Source organism: Bubalus bubalis, chromosome 17 (assembly GCF_019923935.1).
Source record: "Bubalus bubalis isolate 160015118507 breed Murrah chromosome 17, NDDB_SH_1, whole genome shotgun sequence".
Classification (NCBI taxonomy): Eukaryota; Metazoa; Chordata; class Mammalia; order Artiodactyla; family Bovidae; genus Bubalus; species Bubalus bubalis.
The window spans coordinates 1,375,479-1,402,127 of record NC_059173.1 but is presented as its reverse complement, the minus strand read 5'-3'; the positions used below and the strand labels follow the sequence as shown (position 1 = coordinate 1,402,127).

Here is a 26,649-nt window from a genome sequence, read left to right as displayed (position 1 = left end):
TGCCTGGGATCACCTTTTAATTGAATTTCTATAACTCACCCAACAAAGTTTAACCACCTCAAAGTGACCAGAGTGACCAAATTCATCTTCACCCAGCCCCCAAACATTTTCATCCCCAGAAGGAAACCCGGTGCTCGTGTGCCAGCCCGCCTCACCTGACCAACCTCCCCGCCCGCCCGGGGCACTCTTAAAACCAGCCCGGACAGCAGCGCCGTCGGGGAGTCAGCAGGGAGAAGCCAGGCACTGCAGAGCCTGGCGCCCCGGCCCATCTGCTGCGGGAAGAGCGGCGGGCGGGGGCTGAGGGCCGGCCGCTACTCTTTCACAATCTTGGGGGTGTAGTCGGGTTTGACAGCTTCGGCAAGTTCCCGAGCGTACATCTCGTATCTGCCCGTCATCTGAAAGCGAAAACGGCAGGTCTTTGAGCGGTTCCCGTTTCGTTCTCAACGCCCTCATTCGCGCACCGCCGCCTGCTGCCACTAGAGGGCAGCTGTGGGACAGAAACGCGGCCGAAGGCGGGCTGGAGGCCGGGACGGCTCAGGCTGGGATTCGGAGACGGCCCCGGTTCCGGGGCGGAGGCCGACGTGACTCACGCCCCAGCCCCTCCTGCTGGAGCACCTTTGGGACCTTGCCCTAGAAGGTGTGGCGGGCTCCCAGGCGGGGGGAGGAGGGCCGTCCTGCCCCCCTGCGCCCCTCAACCCTAGAGGGGCTGGACCTGCCGTCGATCCCTGGCAGCAGTGGGCCCCCCGGATCCACACCCCGGCGGCCTGGCTCTGGAGGGCCGTCCGCTGCACGCGGCGGCTGGGGGAGGCCTGGAGGGGGCCGTAAAACCCACCCAGGGCGCCCACACCGCCCCCTCCCTCCTAAGGCTCTGACAGGACCTGGTGCCCATCATCACAGCCTGGGACGGCTTCCGCTTTCAGAAAGTTACTAATGAGAAGTCATTCGGATTACTGGCTCCGGCTTCCCATCCGTGCGGAAGCCGGCATTAATCTAAGCTTCCCAGGAGGACGAGAGACAGGAGACCTTCACGTGGGCAGCGCCCTGTCGGTCTGGCTGGCCCCCGCCCCCACCCCCGCCCAGGAGCGCTGGGCAGTCCTCCCATCGTGACAATGTGACGTGTATTTGTGCGTATGATCTGCTGAGAAGTGGGCGCGGAGTTGGTGCAAACAGCCTGGGAGGCTAACACGGCGACACTCCATCTGTGCGCCTGATGCGCTGTATTCCGGGGTGAGGGGTCCCAGGCCGCAAGCACCCCGTTCTAGGAGGTGGGCACTGACGATCCGTGGAGACCCGCCACCTTCCTTACAGGGTGTCAGGTCCCCAAGGCCTCCTGTTTTACAAGTGGGCGCATAAGGCAGGGAGCCAAAGTGGCTTGCAAGGCAGCGGCACCGCCAAGGCCCACTTCCCTCCATTGTCCGGGCCCAGACTTGGGGCCTGGCCACAGGCAGAGCCAGACACACACATTCATCTTGTGGTAAATGCAAGTGCCTGGGAAGGAAAAGAGGATTAGCGAGGACAAGCCACTCTACTCTCTGGACAAATGAAATTGAGATGAATCTGCTCTGAGGCGCCCAGAATCTAATAAATCAGATGAGTGGAGAATTTATCGAGGCCTGCTGCCCTGGGCAGCGTTTGACCCCGTGGTTCCCCTTCTAGGCCCCAGCCCCCGGCCTTCTGCGCAGCTCGGGGAGGGGGGCCCACACGGCTGGCCCTCAGGCCGCCCGGAGCCGCGCAGTTCTGGTGCTGGGAGCAGGCCGGGCCGCGCGGAGGAGCAGGGGCCTGGACACCCACCTTGAAGCCCCAGATGTCGTTCACCTGCCGGCAGAGGTTGAGGTCCAGCTCGGCGACCAGGAGCCCATCCCGGGTGCGGGAGAGCCCGGGGGTGCGGCTGCCGTCCGGGGCCGCCACGTAGCTCGAGCCGTAAAAGTAGCCGAAGTCCTGGTGAGCTGCGGGGCAGCAACCGCAAGGCCTGTGAGCGCATGCAGACACGGGTGGTCTCCGCACCCATGTAGGGGAGATGCCCAGGATGAGGGCCCCTACACCCTCCTCAGCAGCTGCTGCGGCCCTGAGGACCTGCCTTCCTCGTCAGGCCTGGATGCCCCGCCGCCGGCTGCAAGTTGCCCTCAACACCCTCACCTCTGCCCCGGGAACCTTTCTTTTTATTATTTTTATTTAATTTATTTCTATTATGTATTTGGCTGTGCTGGGTCTTAGGTGCAGCACATGGGATTTGTTAGCTGCGGCATGCGGGATCTTTAAAACTGAAATTAAAATGCTGTTTTATTGCTATACATACATATATGTATATAGTTTGTTTGCTTATTTTTTTAGTTGTGGCATACTGGATCCTGTTCCCTGACCAGGGGTTGAACCCAGTTCCCCCGCACCGGGAGTGCAGAGTCTCAGCCCCTGGACCCAGGAGTCCCGACCCCGGGAACCGTTCTACAGGCCTCCCTGGCAGAGGTGTTGGTCCCCGGCTCCAGCATCAGCCACCGTGGCCCAAGGGAGTCATGTGGCCCCCACGGTGAGCTCGGCCCTGCCCAGCCGTGTCGCCCTCACCCCCCTCTGGGCCTTGGGCTCCTCACCAGTAAAGCGGGGTGCCCACCACCCCAAAGGTGTGCGGGGAGTGTGCGGGTGCTGCCCAGGGCCGGCAGGACCCCGGTCCTGTGACAGGAAGCCCCGTGGGGCCGGAGGCTCCAGTCTCCCAGGCCTCGAGTGGGGGGATCTGAGCTCTTTCAGGAAATCCTGCTGTGGGAGGCACGGCTGCTCAGCCCCACTCTGCTTCTCCTTAGAGATGGGGGTGGCCCCCTCCCACATTCCAGGCCAGAGAGGAGAGGCCGGGCGTGGCGGATTCCAGCCCTGACCGCAGAGCCAAACAAGCTGTGGGTTCTAGGAACCCAAGGCAGCCATGCTGGGCTCTGGGGGCACCTGGACAGCTGGGGGGTGAGGGGTGTGGTCTGCAGGGTGGAATATGCACCCCTATTTCAGGGAGCTCACAGGGGGTGCCCCCACGGCTTGGCCCATCTCCACCCCAGTCCCTACTCCATCATCTGGGGTGCCAGGGGGTCACAGGCCCAGGGTCCACACGAGGTGGGTAGGGGGGCAGGTGTGCAGACACGGTCTGTGGGGTGGGTCCTGCTGGGAGACAGCAGATGGAGAGGGGACAGCCAGGTTCTCCCCCACCCCCCTCCAAATCAGCCCCATGGAAAGTCAGCTGGACGCACCTTTCTTGCCATCCCCAGAGGTGAACTCGTTTGGGAAGTGCTCCTGGGAAATAAAACCAAGGTAAGAGACACTTGGCACTAGGAGTGAAGACCCCTCCTGCAGACGCCGGGAGACGTGAGAGATGCGGGTTCGATTCCTGGGCTGGGAAGATCCCCTGGAGGAGGAAATGGCAGCCCACTCCAGTGTTCTTGCCTGGAGAATCCCATGGATGGAGGAGCCTGGCGGCCTACCGTCCACGGGGTCGCAGAGAAGCGACTTAGCACTCATGCACAAGACGCACCTCTAGGGGGCGCCGGCGGGACGCTCACCAGCGTTAGACGGGGCGAAGGACTTAGGACAGTCACAGCCATGTGGACCGGCCTGATGGAGCCGTGCCCCCCGGGTCCCAGCCCCCGGCCAGCCGGGCACCTGACCAGCCCCAGGGGGAAGGACCCCGATTTTGCCTTTGGGAGCTTATCGTTTGCCGGGAGAAGAGAAAGCCGTTGTGGAGACTGCTTCCCCAGGGCCGTGGAGGGCATCTGGGGCTCCACGATGCCCAGCCTGGGGGCAGCGCAGGCCCCAGGGGGTACCCGCTCTCGGTACCTTCCCCAGGACTGGGCGTCCAGCCGGGAGGGGCGCCGCGTGCGGACTGGTTAAAACACCAAGTTTCTTTCCTGTAGACCCACTTAGGATTATCTCAGGCTGATCAGATGCTCTGATTAGAGCCTGACATCTAATTAGCAAGAATGCGGAAGAGGATTTGTTACGCGGTAAATACCCGGTGTTTGTAGTCAAATCTTTCGGTGCCTGAGGTCAAGGTTGGGGGGAGGACGGGAAGAAAGCAGGTACTGGGTGGTGGTCATGGGCTGAGAGCCTTTGAAAATGGTTTCAGCTGCAAGCACAGCAGGGTGTGAGCAGTGCCAGCTTTCCCGGCGACGGGCCCGGCCAGGCTCCCCGTGCCGGGACCCCGGGGTGTGGGGCATGTGTGCCCAGAGAGGGTGCGACCCTGGGGTCCCTACCAGGGCCCCCACAACTGCCGCTCCTCCCGCCTGGCTTCTGCTGGGGCAGCGGCTGGGCCTGCTGTCCTCATCCCTCTGTCCCCTCCCCTGCTGGGGGTCCCCCCGGAGGCCGGGCCTCAGGGACTCACCTGGCCCACGCGGTTGATGGCGCAGGTGAAGCAGTGGTTGGCGATGGCTGCGTTCCTGGCCTCAATGGGCCACAGGGACTCACTGTGCGAGAGGAAGGAGAGGGACCAGCTTGCCGACCGCCCAGCCTTTGACTCACAGACGCTCGGCCCTGAGCTGCGGCCGGGGTGCCAGTCTTGCCGCGAGGCTCACAGCGCCCACGGGTGACCCCACACCCACCACCAACAGGCCCGCTCGTCTCCGACTCAGGCCGAAGCAGCGGTGTGGAGGGCGCCCGACGCACCAGCGGCAGCCCTGGATCAAAGCCTTGCCCTGGGACTCCCCGGGCGGTGCAGTGGTTAAGACTCCGCTTTCCCACTGCAGAGGGCACGGGTTCAATCCCCGGTTGGAGAACTAAGATCCCACAGGCCATGCAGTGCCATCAAAAAAAAAAAAGTTTCCTTTTCTGAAGCTTCCCCAAAAGGAGGCTGTGCAGACAAGCATCGGCTCACGGCTTTGGGAAACATCCATCCCCTTCTCCGGCAGCTGAAGCGTCTGGCAGAGTAGGGGGTGCTGCCTGGCAGGACCCCCTTAACTGCTGCTTCTGCCTCATTCCCTCCTGCCAGGTGGGGTCAGGAACTCAACACCCCCCCGCCCGCAGGCTAGTAAATGTCAGAAGGGAGCTGGGGGCCTGGGGGCCTATGTGCCCCCCAGCCCCTACCCTTGTAGTACAAGTCACATCCGACTCTGCGACCCCATGGACTGTAGCCCACCGGGCTCCTCTGTCCATGGGATTTCCCAGGCAAGAGTACTAGGGTGGGTTGCCATTTCCTCCTCCAGGGGAATTTTCCAGACCTGGGGTGGGGGGCGTTGAACCCTCAGCTGGCGGGTTCTTTACCACTGGAGCTACCGGGGGAGCCCTGCCATGCCGCCTTGCAAAGCCGTCTGTCTCTGCAGGGGAAGATTTCAGGCCCGGCAAACAGTAAACCTGAGAGGAATTCAGGCTGAAGGTAGGCATCACCTCCCCTGAGCTGCCCCCCATTTCCCTCTTCTGAACCCCGAGCCTCGAAGCAGAGCCCCCCATCCCGGTTCTCCTACGGGCACAGGACAGGGACGTCCCCACGCGGGCACAGCTGAGCTCCCCCGGGCCAGCGCCTGCGGGGGTGGGGGGACCCGGTGGGAAACTCTGCTCCGGCTGACACATGTCCGTCCACAGCCCACCAGCAAAATGTGCCAAGGAATTCAGCGGGCCTGCTGGCCACTGACGGTCTGAGGAACAGCGCCATCGGGGTTCTGGATGCAGAGCTGCGATCCCACTCAGAAACACAGGGTGCCTGGGAGCGGAGGGCCCCGGAGCCTTCCTGTCAGCATGCACCTGGCTGAAACCGGGGAGTAGGTGGAGGGGTGGGTGGGTGCTTGTCACAAGCCTAATTCTCAGCAGCGTTCACGAGTCTGGAGGGGGAAAAAAATCCCACCCTTGACGGAGGGACTCATTTTCCTGTTTTTCTCCCCCCTGCTGCTCGGCTGAACTGACAAAACTTTTAAGAAAGGATTTTTACAGAAACACGCCCGTCGCTGACATTTTCGGGAATTAAATAGGTGCGGAGCGGGCACCGCAAAACACATGTCTTGCGGTTCTCCAGGGAGGATGAGGGGGCCAGGACCCAACCCCCAGCTGGCAGGACACCGAGGCTCTCAGATGAGGCCGGAGGTTCCTGAGAGCCGGCCCCTGAAATCCATCACAGTGGGGAAGGGGAAGGGTGGCCCGAGAGGGTGGGAGGGCGGAAATCTCTGACCACTCGGGCTGCAGGGCTCGCAGGGTGACTCGGTTCATCCAACCGCACTGTGCCTCTACTGGGTGCTCGGAACTGGGGGACCCTATGTGCGGACACCCTGCCCACTCCCATGACGTGCCCACGTGTTTGCACGCGCGTGTGTGTGTATAGAGGGGTAGGGGTGCTGATACAGGAGGCGGGAGATGTCAGAGAAGGGGATGGGTGCTTCTAGAAGCTGTGAGCCGAGGCTGCTGTGCAGCTGGTGGGTCTCTGCCGGGCCTCGTGCTTGTAAACCCTCAGCGTCGATTCCACAAACAACCCTTCAGGATTTTAAGAAATTCACCCTGCGGCCCCCCGTCCTAGCGAACCACCCGTCGTACTGTTTTCCACACTCTACGGCCATCCTCAGCAAGGAGAGTCTCGGCAGGGTTCTGACCCCAGCCTGGAAACTTCCTTTCTGCTCACAGGCGGGGGTCACGGAGCTGTGTTAGCCCCAGGACGGCTGGGCGATAACCGCTGGGGGAGAGGAATTGACCTTGACCACTCTCTCCCCTCCAGCTTTTCCCTGTTGTCCATCGCATGGCCCTGAGCAACATCAGGCAGGAAGCCCTCCTCTGGTCTCGCCACTGTGCCCTTAAGCCAAGGTTTTCAGGCTGTAATTATCTGGTCAAGGGTGTAAGGGCTTCCCCAATGGCTCAGCGGGAAGGAATCTGCCTGCAATGCAGGAGATATAGGAGACACGGGTTCTGTCGGGAAGATGCCCTGGAGGAGGAAATGGCAACCCACTGCAGTCTTCTTGCCTGGAGAATCCCATGGACAGAGGGGCCTGGTGGGCTACAGTCCACAGGGTCGCACAGAGTCAGACACGACTGAGCGACTGAGCACGCAACAGGGTGAATGCTGTGGGAGCTGCTCAGACCTGGGGCTTCCAAAAGCCCCAGCTCCCAGCAGAAACGCATCCTCCTTGGAGGGCATGAGTGGGTGGGATCATGCTGTCCAAGGAAGGAAGACGGACAGCATTTAATAAGCCAAGGACACGAGCCATCCATCACGTGTGTATTACGTTGAGCAGCTTCTGTTTGCTTAATTGGGGCTGATAAAAGCCCAGAAGTGCTCAGTTGGAGAGGTGACATCTGAGTCCAGGCTACAGCTGTGTCCCTCCCAGCCTGTGTGCGGCTCTGCGTGGGGGGGTGGCACTGGCTTCAGGGACCCCTCTGGGGTGATGCAGCTCGCTGGGTGTGTAACACGTGGCCGGCAGGAGGGGCTGCTCCGGGGCGTAGCCCGGGGCGTCTGTCCAGGTTTGCTGGCTGGACAGCCAGGAGCCACTCTTCCTCACGACTGTCAGGGGACGTTATCACAGTGGCCACGCTGCCCACTGCCTCTCTGGGGGTGAGGAGGAGACCCCAGACGTGACGGCACCCTTGTGCCCGAGAGCGCCCCCCAGACACAGACAGGACGGGGTCGTTCTGTAAGGGACAGCCGTGCAGATCAGCGCGCTGAGGGAGGGGGCCCCGCTTTCAGCGGCAAGTTCGAGGTGAAGTGACGGCCACGTCCCCACATTTAAATTTCGGAAATCTCGTGGCAAGCGAGGGCAGGAGTGAAAGGGTGGGCCCCCAGGGGACTGCAGGCTGCCCCCAAGCTGCCCCCCTCCACTGGGGACAGGGACTCCCCTTCCCCGTCCCTGCCACCCCCGCGATGACACAGCAGATCCCGGAATGCTCTGGGGGAAGTGAGCTGGGGAGAGAGGCATTCACACAGATGCCCCGAGCTCTCCTGCTCCTTGATGAGGCAAAGCTGGAAACCACCCGCTGCTGGGGAGGGCGAAGCTACAAAAGGGCGCTGGTGCCGGTCACTGCAGCCCCGCGAGCGCCCCGGGGAGGCCCCAGAGCCCGCCCCCCCCACCCCGCCCTGTGACAGCAGCTTTGTCTGCTCAGGGATAAGGCTAACACCATGTGGCTGGGTAAACACAGGTGCCAGAGACCCTTGACTGATCTCTCAAGGACCCTCTCAGCTCGGACCTCTCCGTCGTCACCTGCCCATGTGGGACGGGAGGGGAGCCAAAGCTGCTCAGGCAACCCCCAATGCTCCGGCCCTAAGAAGGGGAGCTTTCCCGAATCCTGCCGGCGGTCCCTGCCCGAGACCTCGCCACAGCCAAGGACGGTGCTTCGCAGCATGGCACTGCTCTTCAGTGCGGGTGTCCGAGTCTGCGCGACCCCCGGGGACTACAGCCCGCCAGCCTCCTCTGTCCATGGGGATTCTCCAGGCAAGAATACTGGGGTGGGTTCCCCTGCCCTCCTCCAGGGGGTTGATCTTCCCGACCCCGGGATCGAACCCGCATCTCCTGCGTCTCCTGCATCGGCAGGTGGGTTCATGACCACGTAGCACCACCTGGGAAACCGCTCGGCTTCGAGGGGGGAACAGTAACGGACGCTTAAGTTGGCTGACCCTACCACTCACTGTCCCGGGGCTCAGGGGTGTTGCACATCCCGGCGGTCGCCTGTCTGCTGTTCACCCACCCCGCCTCTGCGCCCCGAAACCCGGCCCCCAGGCCCCCGCCGAGCCCCCCTGGGCCCAGTGACCTGAGCGCTCCGATGGTGGCGGAGGGGTTGAAGATGATCTCGGCCCCGTTGAGGCTGTACATCAGCCAGTTGAGGGGGTGGTGCCGCCCGTAGCAGATGTTGACAGCGATCCGCCCGAACTGGGTCTGGAACACGGGGTGGCCCAGGTTTCCCTCCATGTAGTATGTGGACTGGAAGACAGAGGGCCGCGGGCAGATGCTCTGAGCTGCCAAGCTTCCCTTTTCTTAGGCTTGGCAGAAAAATGAAAACATCACCCGTCCTCCCTAAGGGACACTCCTGGCATGACTCTAAACTCCAAAATTTCAGACCACTTATAAACTAAAAAAAAAAAGCCAAACCTGAAAACCCAGACACAACACGAACAAGCTTACCCGAGGGGGAATCACCGTGGCTGGAGCACTTGCCCACAGATCTGCGGTGACACGTTAGAAAGTCCCCAGAGCTTCTTCCCGCAGTATGCCAAGGATGAACTGGGTGAGGTTTCATCCCGGCACCGCTAGAGGCTGAGGCGTGTGGCCAACGTCCACACCACCCATCTGGTGAGGACAGCTAACCACTTAGGCCCTGAGCTCGGGCCGAAGCCCCAGCCTGCACACCTGTGCTCAGACGTGCAGCCCTCCTGGCCACCTGACACTCAGACCCCACGGGAGCCACAGACAAGGACCCCTCCCCCGAACCAGGACTAGACCTTGACGGACGAGGCGCTCGGGGCCTGCAGGGGCCCAGCAATCACTCCATGCTTGTGACTACCGCTTCTGGTTTTAACTTATGTGCTACTTTTTTTTTTCCTCTTTATTTTTTAAATTATGGAAGTGTGATAACACATTTACAAGAGATTTGGAAAATAGAGAACAAAGTTACTTACAGTTCCCCTATATATTACAATTATTTTTTTTTAAAGTAAACTAAGATTTTTAGCTGGAGTTTCAATATCAAACTCTCAAAAAACTGAACAGAATGAATATCCAGAAAAGCAAAAGGTCATAGTAGACCTGAAAACATGCTCCTTACTTTCAAGAAGAATTCCAGGAGGCCAACTCAGGTTATATTTTTAAAAATATTAATATATGCAAGAACATAGCCCTCTGTGCTAAAGACATGTGGGGACCCGCCCGGGACTCCCACCGTACCCCAGCCGCCCGCGTGACGCAGGGCGACGCGGAGAAGTCACACCACGTGGCGGCTGGGGTGCTCACGGGCCCAGGCGGGCGGCTCACCTCGTTGAAGTCGCCCACTCTGGGGATGTGGTTCTTCCTCGTTTTGCCCAGGACCGCTCCGGAGCTGGCAACGACCACGGCCGTGTTCCACAGGACGTCCCCGTGGTCCGAGTCTCGCTCCAGGACAGGGGACACCACCACCATGCCGTGCTTCCTCGCCAGCTGGAAAAACAGACGTGGCATCACCCTCCTTTCAAAGCACGCATCGGACAATTTTACGGACGGATTCGAGGGTCCTCCTAGATAATGTCTGGGTTTCGAGCTCTCTCTATGCTTGTCCTTTTAAAGACCAAATGCCAGCGCTGTTCTGATGCCCAAGCTTAGCTGCATAGGAACCGGCATCGTCCTCGGGCACTCCTTCTGGGAGTGGAAGGATGGTGCAGCTGCTGTGGAGAATGGTAGGGCCACGCCTCCAAAGTCAAACCCAGGACGACCACAGGACCCCCTAATCCCACTTCTGCTGCTGCTGCTGCTGCTAAGTCGCTTCAGTCGTGTCCGACTCTGTGCGACCCAATGGACAGCAGCCTACCAGGCTCCCCCGTCCCTGGGATTCTCCAGGCAAGAACACTGGACTGGGTTGCCATTTCCTTCTCCAATGCATGAAAGTGAAAAGTGAAAGTGAAGTCGCTCAGTCGTGTCCGGCTCCTAGCGACCCCATGGACTGCAGCCTACCAGGCTCCTCTGTCCATGGGATTTTCCAGGCAAGAGTACTGGAGTGGGGTGCCATTGCCTTCTCCAAATCCCACTTCTGGATCTCCCCAAAGACCTGAAATGCGTCCTTTTTCTCTTTCCGCTACAAGTGAGAAGAACCGTTTCTTCCTTCACTTCATTTACTATGTGCCACATCACAAACAGTGGGACACGACTTAGTGACCGAACAACAGCAACGTCTGTGCTAACAGGCGAAATGCTTTCTCTATTCTTTTTTTAGATGTTTTTTTCATATGGCACAATTCCATGCCATCAGTTTGCATTGCTTGTATATGACATGATCGTATAATCTTTTTCTCCCAGACATGCTATAATTCCATCTTTGATTTCTCCTTGAGCCACAATCTAGGAGAGAGAGTTTCAGTCTTCCAGTGGCCGCATTTTCACATTGCTCTGTGTTGTTGTGGTTTATACTTCGACGGGTGGTTGCTGGTTGTATGTAATATCGGCCTGGGATCAGCTGGTGTGCAGGATATGAGTTCCCCAAGCAGGGGCTGAGCCCTGCCCCCGGCAGGGAGAGTGCAGAGTCTGGACCCCTGGACAGTCATGGAAGTCCCACTCTCCTGATCCTTAAGCAGTCTACACTTAAACAGTTCTAGTTAGAATCAAATGACTTGACATTTCCATGAGCCTGGGGTTATATCAGCAGTATGCGGGTTATATCAGGATTTCTGAAATACTGAACATAGCCCTGGGGACCTTTCTAGTGTGGCTAAGGCAGATTTCCTAATTCTAAAGGGTGCAGAGAGCAAAGTCTTACATTTTCCAACCCTGGGACCCCTCGACAAAGATCACAGACCCTGCAGTACAAATAAAATAAAAGCAAGCCTTAACACCACTTCCCAAAGACCTTCAGACCCAGAGGCAATAATGAGACAAAACGAGAAAAGCAGATAAGGAGCATTGACAAGGGTGTGGAAACGGGAACCTTCATAAAATGCCAGCAGGAATATAAATGATGTTGGGTTCCCCACGGAGTTAAACGGAACCGCCACAGGGCTGGCAACTGAGCGGGAGAGTGTGAGTGCACACCCGTGTCCCCAGCAGCGCTGCTCACACCAGCCAAGGGTGGAAGCAACCCAACCAGATAAAGCGTGGCATGCACATGCAGTCGGAGAAGGCAATGGCACCCCTCTGCAGTGCTCTTGCCTGGAAAATCCCATGGACGGAGGAGCCTGGCGGCCTGCAGTGCCTGGGGTCACAGAGTTGGACGCGACTGAGCGACTTCACACATACACGCAGTGGAGTATTTTGTCATTTTGTTCAGCTGCTCAGTCATGTCCAACTCTTTGTGACCCCATGGACTGTAGCCTACTAGGCTCCCCTGTCCTCTACTATCTCCCAGAGCTTGTTCAAACTCATGTCCATCGAGTTGGTGATGCCATCCAACTAGCTCATCCTCTGCCGCCCCCTTCTCCTCCTGCCTTCGATCTTTCCCAGCATCAGGGTCTTTTCTGATGAGTTGGCTTTTTGCATCGGGTCGACAGAGTATTGGAGCTTCAGCATCAGTCCTTGCGACAGATGTTCAGGGCTGATTTCCTTTAGGATGGACTGAACGGAGTGTTATCCAGCCTTGAGAAGGAAGGCAGTCCTGGCCCACGGGTGGCTGTGGTCTCTGACATGGATGAAACTGAGGGCGTCGTGCCAAGCGAAACCAGCCAGGTGCAGAAGGACCAGCACGGCAGACGTGCCCTCCGGTGGGGCATCGCACGTGGTCGAATTCACAGAAACCAAGCGGGACGTCAGCAACGGGCAGCTGGAGGCGGAGGGGAGCTGACACGTGGCTGGAGGGTTTCAGGTCTACAAGACGACAAGTTCGGGAGGTCTGTCTCATAGCGCTGTGAAGGCGCTCACCACGACTGAGCTGTGCGCTCAAAAGTGCTGAAGGCGCCCAATGACGTGTTTTCTTCCGGCGTGCGCGCTCAGTCACGTCACGGGCTGTGTCACCGCGTGGAATGCAGCCCGCCAGGCTCCTCGTCCCTGAAAGCGCTCAGGTGAGCATACTGGAGTGGGTTGCCACTTCCTCCTCAGGGGATCTTCCCAACCCAGGGATCCAACCCTCCTCTCCTGCATTGGCAGGCGGATTATTTACCACCAAGCCACCTGGGAAGCCCTTTTAGTGCAATAAAAAGAAGAAAACAAGGGATTTCTCTGGCAGTACAGCGGTTAAGACTGCGCTTCCACTGCAGAGGCACAGGTTCAACCTCTGGTTGAGGAACTAAGATTCTACATGCCTCTTGGTGCAGCCAAAAAAAAAAAATAAAAGATTAAAAAAAAAAAGGAAAAAAAAATCATCATATGTCTCATCTACCCAAAAAAAACCCAGAAATCCAGAACCCAACCAAACGTAACTCTTGGACACCAAATTCCTTTTGTCTCAAATAAGAACTACAGGATCTGGGGGCCAGGAGGAGCAGCCGCAGCCGGTCATCTGTCCTCAGCTCTCACCAGCCCGTCGCCACCCCCGACCCCAGTGACAGGACAGTCACGGCACGGCAGGATGCCAGCAGCCACGCGGGGGCGGCCGTGGGTCCTGCGGCCCTCGATGCGGACACGGGTGCCCGGGACCAGCGCATTCCCATCCTCCTTCTGCCCTTTCTTCCTCCCGTCCTGGTTCAGGCGCACCGTCTGCAACCACTTCCCGCCCCGTCCTTGTCATCTTCTTGTCCGAGGCACAGAACCGACCGCCTCGTGGCTGGGAGATGTCCCCCTACAGCCTGGGAAGAGGGCTGCTTGGAATCACGGCTCTGTACTGACGGTATCACTGTGGTCACAGCGCTGCTCCAAAAGCCCCGGAGTTTCCGCAGGAATGAAGGGAGTTTTCCGAGGTGAGAATGACCATAAGCCACCACGTGGGATGTCATGGGGGTTTTTGGGGTGACTGCCCCATGAAGACACATTTCAAGGAGCATAAAGTCCATCGCTTCAAAGGGCAGCATTCCGTGGCTTTCAGTACACTCGGAGTTGTGCAACCGACACCACAACCTAATTTTAGAAACTTTTCAACACCCCAAGCGGAAACCCCGTCCCCGTGAGCATCCCTGCTCATCCCTTCTCCCCGCTTAGCCCCTGGCAGCCATGGACCTGTACTCTGCCCCAGCATAGCTGCCCTTCCTGGACAATGCATATAAACAGAATCTCAGAACACACATTATGAGGTTTAAATAAAGAAAAATGAGGCCCAGTTTCTACACTGATGAGACGGGCCACACCCGTCAAGCCCCAGCAAGTGGGGTAGCAGGGCTCTGGCCAGGGACGCAGCCTTGACCCTGGTCCCCAGGTGCCAGGGCCGCCTCTTGCCGGCTGCAGATCCTGCTCTGGGTGGGTCACCCCCAGGCCCCCTCTGTGGGCTGCAGCTCCCTGACTTAAAAAGCCACGAAGGGGAACTTCTCTGGGGGGTCCAGCGGGGAAGAACCGGCCTGCCAAGGTGGAGAACACGGGATCGAGCCCTGGTCGGGGAAGATCCCACCTGCCGCGGAGCGACTAAACCTGTGCATCCCGACTACTGAGACCGCGCTCCAGGCGGAAGCGGGAACCGCCACCGCCGAAGCCGGCACCCCGGGAGCCCAGGGGCCAACTCGAGAGGAGCCCCCGCTCGCCTCAACGCAGCAATGGAGGCCTAGCGCAGCCATGAATAACACTGATTCATTAATGTTGTTTTTTAAAGAGGCATGCAGGGCCCCTCTGGCTCTGAAACTGATTTCAAGTGAAAGGGCACTTAAGAAAAAAAAAAAAGGGCAATAAACAGTCGCATCTACTCTTATCTGGCAAAACCAGGGCCAGGCGGGCGCACGCGCCATGGGGCAGGACCGCCTGGCCGCGGCGGCCGCACTCTGACCAGCACGTGTCCGGCCGCCCCCGGGGCTGGCTTGCCGGCTGAAGGCCAGTTAACGTCCTACCTCCTGACAGAACTTGATGGTCGGCCCGTCCTCCGCTGACTCGGCAAATTCCGTCCACGGAAGCTTCTCTCTCGTACAGAAAGCAAAGGGCATCGCTGTGGAGAGGAGAAAGGCCAGAGTCACACCCAGCCTCAGGGCCTTTGAGGGGGCCCCTCGGCCTGGTGTGGGGGGCCTGCCTCCCGGGCCCACGCCCGGCTGTGGACAACGGGCAGACCCTCCCCTTTCCCAGCTTCTAGGGGTGAGGCCAGCCATCCCGCCTACAGTCTTAGACACACTTGCAGCAGAAAGCTGAACAAACGCTTGCACACCCAGGCTCACAGCGGCCGCAAGATGGAAACCCATGTCCCCCAGCAGATGAATGGTTTGACGGTGGTCCACCCACTCGATGGGATACTGTGCTGTGTGCTCAGGCGCGTCCGACTCTTTGTGACCCCGTGGAATGTAGCTCGCCAGCCTCCTCCGTCCATGGGGATTCTCCCGGCCAAGAATACTGCGACGGCCAGCCATTTCCTTCTCCAGGGGATCTTCCTGACTCAGGGGTCGAACACACGTATCCTGCATTGGTGGGCGGATTCTTTACCGCTGAGCCACCTTATTCAGCCTTAAAAAGGCAGGAAATTCTCACTCTTGCTCCAACACGGGTGAACCCTGAAGACATTACATGCGGTGAAATAAGGCAGACAGAGAAGGACAAGCGCTGTACGAGTCCACGCACATGGGGCGCCCAGGACAGGCCGGTTCAGAGAGACAGAGTGTGGAAGGACAGGCGCCGGGCCTGGGGGCCGTGGAGAACGACGGGCTGCTGTTCAAGGGGCTGGAGCATCAGTGTGGGCAGATGAGAAAGCTCTGCATGTGGACGGTGGCGATGGCTACATGACAATGTGAATGTTACAGAACCGAACCCACAAAAAAAGTGGTTAAAATGGTAAACTTTATGCTATGTCTATGCTACCGTAATTTAAACCACACATACACACATATAGGGATCCCCTGGTGGCTCAGCAGTAAAGAATCCGCCTGCCAATGCAGGAGATGTGAGTTCGATCCCTGGGTTGGGAATATTCCCTTGGAGAAGGAAATGGGAATCCATTCCAGTACTCTTGCCTGGAGAATCCCATGGACAGAAGAGCCTGGCAGGCTACAGTCCATGCGGTTGTGAGAGTCAGACACGATTTAGCGACTAAACCATACGTGAAACAATTCTGTACAAGGTACAGCCAGAAACTGCTGGCTGACCTGCAGGCTGCTACGAGCAAGGCCGAGGCTTCTTGGAGACAGTGTCCGAGGGTCCCCGAGGACGGTGCTGGGACCCTCCCACGTCAATAGGAATGCTCCTTTTCCCGGGGGCCGAGGCCTCTTCAGGAACGAGGAAAGCCGCTCGTGTAATGACCCCAGCAGAAGTCTGGGACACGCTGGATGGGCTGAGTGCTCCCCGGGGATAAAAGCATGATTTCTGTCCTCTCTGGATAGATGATGCCCCACCATCGAGAGGGCTAACTCAACAGGAAGGTTCATAACTCGCTGAGGTACATACACGTGCGGTAACAATTCAAAGAATGCCAGGGCACCAGATTCTCAATGGAGGTTTCTTCTGTGGGGGTGGGGGGGCTGGCAGGGGTTAGGCACCAGGGAGGCACGCACTCCGGCCGAGCGTGCTCCGCCACCTCGCGCACACGCTTCCACATCCGCTGGTCTGATGGCACTCTCCTGTGTCCCCAGCGAGCTGGAGCCCCCGGCCGCGTGGTCACTGGGTCTTCTGGATTCATCCTCCAGATGATCTCTTCCGTACCCTTTGCCCGCTTCCTGCTGAGCTGTTAAGTCTTTTCCTTTGTGACTTGGAACACTGAATTCCTTCTTCGGACCAATTCCGTGCAGAGTTGGCCCTCTGTACCTGTGGGTTCCCCCACCGGCTGAGGGTGGAAAATGTTTGGAAAAAAAAAAAAATTCCACAACATTCCGAAAAAGCAGAACTTGAGGTTGCCACAAAGAGGCAACTATTTACTTGGCATTTACACAGTGTTAATGCCGTTGGACGGCTCTGAAACCGACCAGCCTGCAGGGAAGGTTTGTGGGAAAGCCGTGGGACGTGGCTGAGGAGGACTCTACCTGGTTGCAGCATGGGGCGTGTGCGCCCTCTTTGTGGGTGATGATTGTCATCAACTGGCGACCACAAATTGGCACCTGCCTGGGGGGCTTGCCATCTACCTCTGCAGGGAGATGATTGTGCTGTGGCGGCTGCTGACCCCCAGTACGCCCTGCAGGAGTTCACTGTGAGAGCAGAAACGGGGCACTCTGCCCTGGGAAACCGGCAGGACAGGTCTCCAGGGAGTTAGGTGTTCTCAGGGGCTGATGTTATGAGCCAGCTCCTGTGTGCCCTCGTGTCTAGAAAAGCGCGAAAATCCTTTATGGTGATGACTGTTCCCCTGAACCGAAGCTTCACAAGACCAGCAGAAACTTTCTACCAGAAAAACACACGCATGCACTGCCCCGTGACCAAAATCACACAGAGACTGGCCCCCGCCCCCCACCCCTTCGGAGCAGCTGCTCAGAGCTGTCTGAGGTGCTGTCTCCTGGGCTGCAGCCCTCATATTGCCCCCAATAAAACTGAACTCTCACGTGGTGCATTTTTTTTTAAAGTTGTCATAGCCTTTCCCAAACCCAGGCCGTGTGCCCAGCACGGTGCCAGGCCTGGTGAGAGGCAGCCTGTCCCGATAGCCCTGTGAAGTGAGTGACTCCTCATCCCACAGAGGAGGAAGCGGGGCACCAGGCTCCCCGGTCCCTTCCAGTCCCTGGCAGCCTGGGGCGATGATGGCACCGTAATCACCTCGGCCACCCAGGACGTGGCCCACGGAGGCAGCGAAGGGGCAGCGGGCTCTGGCAGCAGCCCCGGGGGCCTCGACACCAGGCTCGAGACTCCCCAGGCTCCTTGGGTGAAGACGGATGAGCTATTTTAAGGAGGCCAACAAGGACGCTGTTGATAACAAAGAAAGATCCTTAGTGACCACTCACTCGCAGCTTTTAGAGCATTAGGAGAGACTCAAGCGCCCCAAGAGGATAAAACCTCCCTTTCCGATTTCATTTCAGGTTGCTAAGCTCTCCACATTTCTCCATTTCCATTTTAATGGTTTCTTTTCCTGTTTTCACAACCCCTGTAGTGTAAACAAACTTTCAAAAGCAGCATGTGGAAGGCAGGTTGGGGGAGGCTGGCTGCAAAGTTCTAACCACATTTTCCAAATCAGAGGGAAAAGGGGGGGGGTCCCCCATTCACTGAACCAGCGCTCCTCAAGGCAGGTTCTGGACTTAGACCCCGTCCTGCCCTCAGGAGATGCCAGCTGAGATGGGGCGCTCAATGGGAACCTGGTGGGGCGCTCAGTTCTGTGCAGGGGAGTCCCCAGGGCCCCCAAAAGGAGGGGGTGTCCACATTAAACCTTGATGGATGAGTGGGAGTTTTCCAAGAAAGAGAAGTTGGTTAAATGATCCAATAAATATTTTTAGCATCTGTCATGTACCAAGGATTATTCAAGCCACTAAAGATAAAATGGGGGTAGGAGAAAGAATAAACAGAATGTGATCCATCCAAACTATGGGATATTATGCAGCCATGAAAAGGAAGGCCAGTCTGATGTTTGCAACAACACAGATGGACCTTGAAAACATGATGCTCAGTGAGACAGCCAGACACCAAAGGTCAAATACTGAGGATTCCACTTACACGAGGCCCCTAGAGCAGTCAAATTCATAGAGACAGAAAGTAGAATAGAGATTTTCAGGGATGGGAGAGTTACTGATGAGTTAGTGCAGAGTTTTGGCTGGAGATGACAAAAAAGCCTGGGTCGAGACGGCGATGACAGTTGAAACAACTTTGCGATTGTATTTGACATCGCTGACGTACACAGTCACCGATAGGAGCAACGCGCACGCTTCACGATCAAAACGTTTTGAATGTTAAAAAAAATGGGGGTGGGGTGGGGATTGGGATGGGAAAAATTACCACCACCCAGGCGCTGACCACATGGAGTTTACAGTCTAACGGAAGACGCAGACATATCAAAAGTGTCAGCTGAGAGTGAAAACACACACGTGCCGGGAAATGTGAAGAGCGGGATGACCTGCCGGGTACCGGAGGCAGAAGGGACGCACACCTTTGCTCTCTGCTGTGTGTGTGTGTGTGCGCGCGCGCGTTCAGTCGCTCAGTCCTGTCCGACTCCTGAGACTCCATGGACTGCAGCTGTGCACAGCCTCCTCTGTGCAGGGATTCTCCCAGCAGGATGCTTTGCGAGGAGGAATTACAAGGCTCAGAGGGGAGCCTGAGGCACATGAGAAGGAGTGGTGGAACCCTGGAACGGGTTGCTTGTGCTGTTGACAAAGAACCTCTCGAGGGATGAGAAATGAAAGGAGATTTTTAAGAAATCACGTAGCAGATGCTCTCGGCGACGTGGAGATAAGACAGTGAGGTTTTGCAAGCGGCAGAGAAAGCGTGGGGAGAGGGACTTACTCCACGCCTCCTGGAAGCAGATGATGTTGACCCCACACATGGCAGCCACCTCCACGACGGCCTCCATGCGTCTGTGTAGGGCGGCGACCTGGCAAGTCAAACAGCGAGCATGAGAGCACATCGGGTTCTACTGCTGCTGCTAAGTCGCTTCAGTCGTGTCTGACTCTGTGCGACCCCATAGACGGCAGCCCACCAGGCTCCCCCGTCCCTGGGATTCTCCAGGCAAGAACACTGGAGTGGGTTGCCATTTCCTTCTCCAATGCATGAAAATGAAAAGTGAAAGTGAAGTCGCTCAGTCGTGTCCGACTCTTAGCGACCCCATGGACTGCGCCCACCAGGCTCCTCCACCCGTGGGATTTTCCAGACAAGAGTACTGGAGTGGGGTGCCATTGCCTTCTCCTCGGGTTCTACTGGTTGAGGCCAACTTTAACACTCATCCTCCACCGGGCCCACTGCAGGAAGATGCACAGGGCGGGAGGTTCTGGGATGGGGGACAGTCCTCGGGCTCGAAGCCGTGGGCAAAGGCGGAGGGGCAGAGGCCCTGGGGTCCCCCAGGTGCTGGACGCCGCCTCGCTGAGCCTCGGTTTTTCCTGTCTGGAGAATGGGGAGAAGGCTGCCCACCTCATGGCATTGCTGAGATGTGAGCTGCTTGCTGAGAGAGGGGCCCACAACACACCAGAGCCCTCCCCCGGGTCACCTGCCCCCTTGGCCCCAGCTCTGGGACCCCGGTCACTCAGGACACCCTGTGTCTACGGCTGTGGGGATGCCCAGTCCTGCCAGGTCTGTCCCCGCGTGTTCCTGATCTTCCAAGGACACCCAGCTGCGCCCTCTACCAGAATGAGCTCCCTCCCCCGACCTGACCTGCCTCGCGTGTGTTCTCATGTGTCTTCCACGGCAGGGCCAAAAATCGGGGTACGTGCGCCCCAACAGCGGCACCGCTCCCCACCTGGCTTTCCCATCCCAGGACCCCACGAGCTCCTTGGGAGTGGCATCCTCAAATTCTCCGTGTCCTCAGCCTGCGGTCTGGCTCCCAGGAGACATTTGGAAGTTTTTTTGTTTAGAGACAGACCAGTGGAACCCAGTGGGGCCAGGCTGAAACCCAGAGACACCGGGTATCCCCCCTACAGGGCCCCGCAGATGCTGGGCTGGGAGCAAAATTCTAGGTGCTAGAGGCGGGGTGGGGAGGCAAGGACCACAACCCTGATCCCCCACAACCTCCTGACAACCCGGACTGGCCAAGGAGACAGATTTGCAACCCGATGGAGGCTGGGCGGATGACTCCTGCACCAAGGAGCCAGGCAGAGGCACACGGGCTGGACAGACGTGTGCTGGCCGGAGCCCAAGAGGCAGGGTTCCAACAGAGAGCGCAGGAGCCCAAGGGGTGGCCTTCTCCCTGGCAACTTGAGCTCCACCCCAGGAGAGGGAGGCAGAGAAAGGGGTAGGGGCCAAAGAAAAAGAAAAGAAACATGGCTGGAGGGTGGGGGCGGGGGGGCACACCAGGGCACAGCAGCTGGTCGACCACCCGGGGACCATGGTCAAGTCTCTACAGGTGGGAGAGGCCTAACCTGTTTCACCACGGGGGTGTCCGCAGGGAGTGGGGTCCTGTTCTGAACGAGCCCCACACGCACAGTCCGGGGCCTCCTCTGCTGCTCCGCGGCGGCCTCGAACACATAGCCCTGCAGCTCGAAGTCCCCTCTGGAGGCGGCCTCGAGAGCAGCGCCGGGCAGGTCGAGCTTCCTAGATGCAGGAAGGCAGAGGGCAGGTGAGCTGAGTGGGTCCGCGGCACGTGGTAACACTCGCAGTTGCTCCTCCAGCCGAGAAGGGGCGCGTGCGGCGTCCTGGCAGGAAGGCGCAAGAGCTGGCCAGGGCCGCGGCCACGTGTGGGGAGCTGGGGCAGAGCAGCAGGATGGGGGGACCACCCACGCCCAAGGGCCCCCGCAGGCAGAGTGGTTAGGCCCCACAGAGGAGGGCAGGGAACCTAGTCAAGAGGTTGATGTTCAAGCTGCTGAAATCGGGGGTGGGGATTAAAGTCTCAGCATAGGTGGGAGGGGACAGAGTCCCCCAAACGTCTGTGGACTGGAGTCAGAGGGCTCTGTGAGCTGAGGCGGGGGGGGGGGGGGGGTCACAGGAGGTTGTAAGGAGACAGGCGAGCAGGAGGCCAGGACTGATGGCAGGACGGAGGGTCACGAGCGTCTGGGGACCCCTGCCCTGCCAGGACCACCAGCGGAGAGGGCAGCTCCCGGCCCGGTGCCAGACGGGTGAGGTGGGGCCCAGGCGTCCAGACCAAAGGCTGAAGGGCTCATCCCGGTGTGTGGTTTATTAACAGAGGCAAGTGGATTATTGACAAAACTTCCCACCAAAGTGACCACGGGCCGAACGGCAAACACTGATGCCCGTTCCATGCCCCCGCCCGGGGGTGGAACCTGCAGGAGAGGGCCCAGGAAGAGCTGACCATCTAGGGGGCGAGAGGGTTACGAAATACCCCGAGAATGCCTCAGAAAATCGCCTGACAGCCGTTATCTAATAATACTCCTCTCCCACTTTGAATCCCTTTCTTAACGACTTTTCTTTCAAAATCACAGCCCTGTCAGCCCAAGCCCCCGGTCACCGCCCCCCTGCCAGGCGCTTTCCATGACGGCTCCCTGACAGCTTGGAGCTGGGTTCCGCCCCTGACAGTCAGCCTGCTTTTCAAACTCGTCAGGGCTCCGTGCGCTGCGGCGGGTTAGAAATAGCTGCAGAGCACACACCTTGCCTCCTGTTGCTGTGGGGGCCTCAGAGACGGTGCTCCGCCCCCCAGGACAAGTCACCGCTGCAGCCGGGGGGCTGGGCAGGCAGCCCGTCCTCAGCCAGGAGGAAGACGTCGGCTGGGAAAGCTCGCCGGAGGTCCACAAGCCCCCCAGCTGTAAGCTGGTCCTGCAGCCTCTGGCCGGCCCGCCCCACCCCAGCTCCCTGGGACACCCGGCCTCGAGGCCGGGCGCCTGGAGGCTTTCCCTGCCCTCCTGTTATCCTGGCCTGCCATCACCCGGCCCTGCCCCACGTCCTCCTGGAGGACCCACCTGGCCCTCAAGCTGCAGCCCCCAACCGTGTCCCGTGTCCACCAAGGGGCTCGGCTCACGGAGGTGGTGGGGCGCCAGACAGCCGCGGCGGACGGAGCCCAGCCAACGGACCAGGACCTCACACGCGGGCTCTCTGCGGCCCTCAGTCCTCCCTTGGTGCCTGCAGCGGGCTCTCTGCCCCTCACCCTGGTGGCTGAGGCCCCACCCTTAGGGCCTCACTTGCGACTCCAAGAAGGAAAGCCCATCACTTCCTGTCCTGGCCCCACAGACCCCTTTCCAGTGGGGTCAAGGCAGGCCTTGCCCAAGGGAGCCCAGCCCCTGCCTCCTTGGCAACCTCTGGCTTCTGGAACTTCTCCTTCCCCTCTAATGGATCTGCATTTTAAATAATTAAACCAGAGCTTTGTCACAAAAGAAACACAGGCTCGTGGGGAGGGAAAAAAATGAAAAATCAAACAGTGGAGAATGTCAAGTGAGTTCCCCTCCTTCCCGGATCTAGAGACAGCCCCTCAACATCTCCCGTTTCTTTCCAACATTTTCCCGTGTGTGTCACACGCACAGAGGTGCCCTTCTGTGCACTCCACTCTCCGGTCTGCACTCTTTCGCTTGGCATGACACACGTTGGGCGCCACTCCCTCTCTCCTGCAGACCGGCCATAGTTCCCCAGGACAGCTGTTTGAGGCTCTCCTCTCCTCTTTAGGAAGCACCAGCCTTCTGACTGCTCAAGCCACCTGGACTCCCTGAGGTCCCCATCCTTCCAGACCTCCTTGAGCCGCCCGACAGCCTGTGCCCAGTCTGAGCTGCCTCCTCGTTACTGGCCCTCGGGTCCTGCAACTTCACATCCTTGCCTCTGGAGTCTCCCACAAAATCTCCGCTTCCTCTGCCCCCTAGACTTCTCCTCTGCACCCACCCCTTCACCTGCAATGGTCGTCCCTAGGACAACTCCAAGCCAGCCCCCCCACCACCTCTCAGGAGTCTCTGTAACGGGCCGTGGGCTGACCTGTGTGCCCCTTCCCCCAGAAAAGATACGCCCAACATCCTAACACCCAGAACCCGTGACTGAGAGCTTTTGGGGAAAAACAGGGTCTTTGCAGACGCCATTAAGGTCAAGGTAAGATCACTTGGTATTACCTGGGGGAGCCCTAAAAGCCAGTGCTGGGTTTTAAAAGGGAGGTGCAGAGGAGAGACACGGGGAGAAAAGAAGACTGTGTGAAATCAGAGGCAGAGGCTGGCGTGATGCCGCCACGGGCCAAGGAACGCCAGAAGCCGCCAGAAACCAGAAAAGTCTCGGGAGGGCGCTGCCCGGAACCTTTGGAACCGTGCTCCTGCCAACACCTTGACTTTTGTACTTCTGGTCTTCAGAACCACGAGGGTACATTTCCCTGGTTGAAGCCACGTGGTGTACGGTCACTTGTCACAGCGCCCCACCGCGTTGGCCTGCCCCCCAGCTGCATCTCATCAGGTGAACCCACACGGGCCACCCAAGGGCCCAAGCCCCCTCTGCCAGGCCAGCTGTATGCACCGCCTGTGGAGACTTCCGGAACCCTTCCTCCTTTCTGCCCCCAGGCACTCTACCCGCTTTAGGCCTCCCCACCATCCACCTGCTCTTTGCAAATGCTCTGCAGGCTCCCAGCACCATCAGGACAATCCCGGCTCCTCTGCAGAGGAGGAGCCCCCAGGATCCACCCCGACTACTCCTGCCTCCTCTCCTAGGCGAGCCCCCACAGTATTCTACACCCACAGCCCCCAAACGGGCCTGTCCCCTGCTGTCTGCGCCTTGGCCCGGAGCAGCTGAGCCCCTTCCTGTCTCTGGACCAACTCCGCAGTCTCTTTCAGGATGCAGCTGAAGCCTGGCGCCCCAGAAGCCTTCCCCACTTGCCCCAACCCCGTCCATATAAAACCCCCCAGCTCTCCCTGCACACTTTCTTGCAGGGCGGGACAACCATCAAAAGACAGAAAGCCCCTCGAGGGCAGGAACCGTGGCTAACTCATCCTAGGACCTCTAGTGCTTGAGACAAAAATAAACGCTCAATAAATGTTTGTCGAATGAATAAATGCTTCTTGGTTCTAGCTGTCTTAAACTGTGCCTTGATGTTCTTCAGGGATTTCATCTATCTGGCACAAGCAAAGGCCCATTTAGCTCACTCACTCAGTAAACACTTGCTAAGGGTCACCTTTGTCTTGGGGGCAGTGAGCACTCAGAGAGAAGCCGGTCTTGTGTGGAGTGAAGGAGGAGTCTAGGGGAGGACTCCATCAGGCCCCCACAGAGGCAGCCATACCCAAGTCAGGCCATGAGAAATGAACAAAAGACTTGGTTAAATATATTTTTTTATGTGGATAATTTATTTAAAGTCTTGATTGAATGTGTTACAATATTGCTTCTGTTTTGGGTTTTGGGTTTTTGGCCCCTAGGCAAGTGGGGTCTTGGGGTCTCCCTAGTGGCTCAGACAGTAAATAATCTGCCCGTAATGCAGGAGACCTGGCTTGGATCCCTGGGTCGGGAAGATCCCCTGGAGAAGCGAATGGCTGCCCACTCCAGGATTTCTGCCTGGGGAATTCCATGGACAGAGTTTACAGTCCATGGGGTCGCAAAGAGTCAGACACAACTCAGTGACTAACACTTTCACTTTTTGTGCAGGATCTTAGGTCCCCAACCAAAAACCGAACCTGTACCCTCTGCACTGGAGGTGGATTCTGAACCACTGGGCCTCCAGGGAAAGTTCCATGAACAGATGAACTTTTAAATGAGTAAGTTTCTATCTTCACTTCGCAATCTGTTCATAGCCAAATCCCACCCAATCATAAGTACAAATGGTTAAAACACCAGAGTGAAGCTTGGAAGGGCTTAGCACAGGGTGGAACAGAACCAAGAAGAGGGAAAAGTAGAAAGAATGGAAAAGGGGGACCACTGACTCAGTTACTGTGAGCCAAGCCCCAGGAAGAGGCCTGGCGGTCACTGATAAATGCAATGTGGCTTCCACTCCAATCCTTCCCTACTCTGGAGTGATCCAAATGTACACACAGAGTCCTTCTCACAAGGCAGGCCTTTACCCTGAGCTCTCGAACGGGTCCTGGCCTGTCACCTACGTTGGAAACTTACTTCTCTTTTCCCAGCACTCTCTCTGACACCCACAGGCTCTGTCTTCTCCCAGGGGAATGTGCCTACCTCACCTTTAAACACTCCCTGCTTCAGGGCACCTTCCTTAGGAGCCCCAGTTCTCAGAGGTTTCCCCCATTGTGGGCCTTCATAGGTGCCATGGAAGGCAGTAATCCAGCATCATCCCACTGGAGCGGCCTGGGGGGTCGGCAGTCCCGGGCACCCCTCTCTAGGCATGAAGAGCCCTTCTGGACACAGTTCTGTACCATGCTAACCCCAAAAGCAGCTGCTCTGCCTTCACCATCCACTAGCTGTGGAAACACCTGGGGCTCTGAGGTCCGGTCCCCACCCCTGCCAGAATGCCACACGAGCTGGTGGCTGGGACCCTCTGACCCAGGTCACCCCCTCCAGTTTCAGGGGAGCTGCCCAGGAGCCTCAAGGCCACTGCCACAAGGCCAGGGAGTGTGTGGTGCGGCTGGATGGGGGGAGCCCACAAACGGGCAGGAAAGCGGAAGGATGTCTGGTCAGGAGTTGCACAGGGTCAGAGTTTGGATTTCATTCTAAAGGCCGTGGGAACCCCTTATAGAGTTTTAAGCAGGTTATGAGTTACATCTTCTGGTTGCGTTGAGAAAAGTGGACCGAAGAGAAACAGGAGCAGAAGGGCAAGTGCCTTCCAACCCTGCACTCCCGGCGTGCAGGAGAGCACTGCCCTTGGAAAGTCCCAGCGATGCCCACAGCAGGCTGGGAGTTAGCTCCGAGCGTGGGAGTCAACTCCCAGGACTTGCCAGTGGGAAAGGTCCCTTCGCCAACCAGATTCAGGAGCCTCTTTGTCCCAGGACCTGCCAGAGGCTGGTCACTGCGGGAAGGAGGAGCTGGGGGCAGGACCTCCAGTGGGCCTGGGGTGGGATGGGGGCTCTGACTGGAGGTACCGACCTAGACAGCCAGCCAGAGGACAGGCCTGGCGCCGGGGGAGAAGCGGGCCACTGGAAGCTGGAAAGAAAGCTGGGTGGTCACAGGGAAAGCACAAAAGAGTAAAACTGTCCTTTCCCTCCAGGTTTGTAAGGGTCACGCTGGGCTGCGCACCTGAGGTCCCATCTACAGAACTCAGGGTCTCAGCTCCAATCCAGGATTCACCACCACCCCTGCAGAGCCCTTCAGACCCTGAAGCCCCCTGTCTGGTCCCCCAGACCAACACCCGCTGGCCCCAAGGGCCTCCCAACCCCCACCCCAAGCTCCCCGCCTGGCCAGTCTGGGCTCCACGCACCTGGTCTCTTTGCCATAGAGAAGGCGTTTGACCTCCTGCAGTTCTGCGAGTGGCAGATGTTTTCCCAAGCACTGCTCCAGAGACTCAAACCCGGACTCGGCCATGGCTGAAGTCCGCACGTTTGTCCAGACCTAGACTGCCTGCTGCCCTTCGCCCCCGGGGGGAGGAGGAGGCGGCAGTGGCCAGGCCTGCACATGCGATCTGCCCTCTACCCCCCGCGCCCTCCTCCCG

General features: G+C 58.5%; 1 protein-coding gene across 8 annotated transcripts; it reads right to left on the bottom strand.

Moving 5' to 3' along the window:
* On the bottom strand, window positions 1–26,644 carry UPB1 (beta-ureidopropionase 1). 8 transcript variants are annotated; one of them, XM_025267258.3, is made up of 10 exons: window positions 26,419–26,634; window positions 20,570–20,741; window positions 19,005–19,092; window positions 14,510–14,604; window positions 9,900–10,061; window positions 8,683–8,852; window positions 4,352–4,433; window positions 3,225–3,379; window positions 1,792–1,969; window positions 1–395 (listed from the first exon to the last, which is right to left on the bottom strand). In XM_025267258.3, the coding sequence occupies exons 1-10, from the start codon at window positions 26,520–26,522 to the stop codon at window positions 312–314; spliced, it is 1,290 nt and encodes a 429-aa protein (XP_025123043.2). In that variant the 5' UTR covers window positions 26,523–26,634; the 3' UTR covers window positions 1–311. The 8 variants fall into 8 exon arrangements, with proteins under 8 accessions (XP_025123043.2, XP_025123042.2, XP_006048156.2 ...); XM_025267257.3 differs by having other exon boundaries at window positions 1,792–1,946; window positions 26,419–26,631; XM_006048094.4 differs by having other exon boundaries at window positions 1,792–1,946; window positions 3,225–3,267; window positions 26,419–26,627.
* Between the last annotated feature and the right edge of the window lie 5 nt (window positions 26,645–26,649).

Bases quoted from the DNA above. Each gene is read 5' to 3' on its own strand.
- UPB1 (XM_025267259.3), bottom strand. From the start codon at position 26,522: ATGGCCGAGTCCGGGTTTGAGTCTCTGGAGCAGTGCTTGGGAAAACAT. The intron at 20,742-26,418 runs GTGCGTGGAGCC...TCCTGCATCTAG, and splicing joins CTCTATGGCAAAGAGACCAG to GAAGCTCGACCTGCCCGGCG. The intron at 8,853-9,899 runs GTGAGCCGCCCG...TCTGTCTTCCAG, and splicing joins GAGTGGGCGACTTCAACGAG to TCCACATACTACATGGAGGG.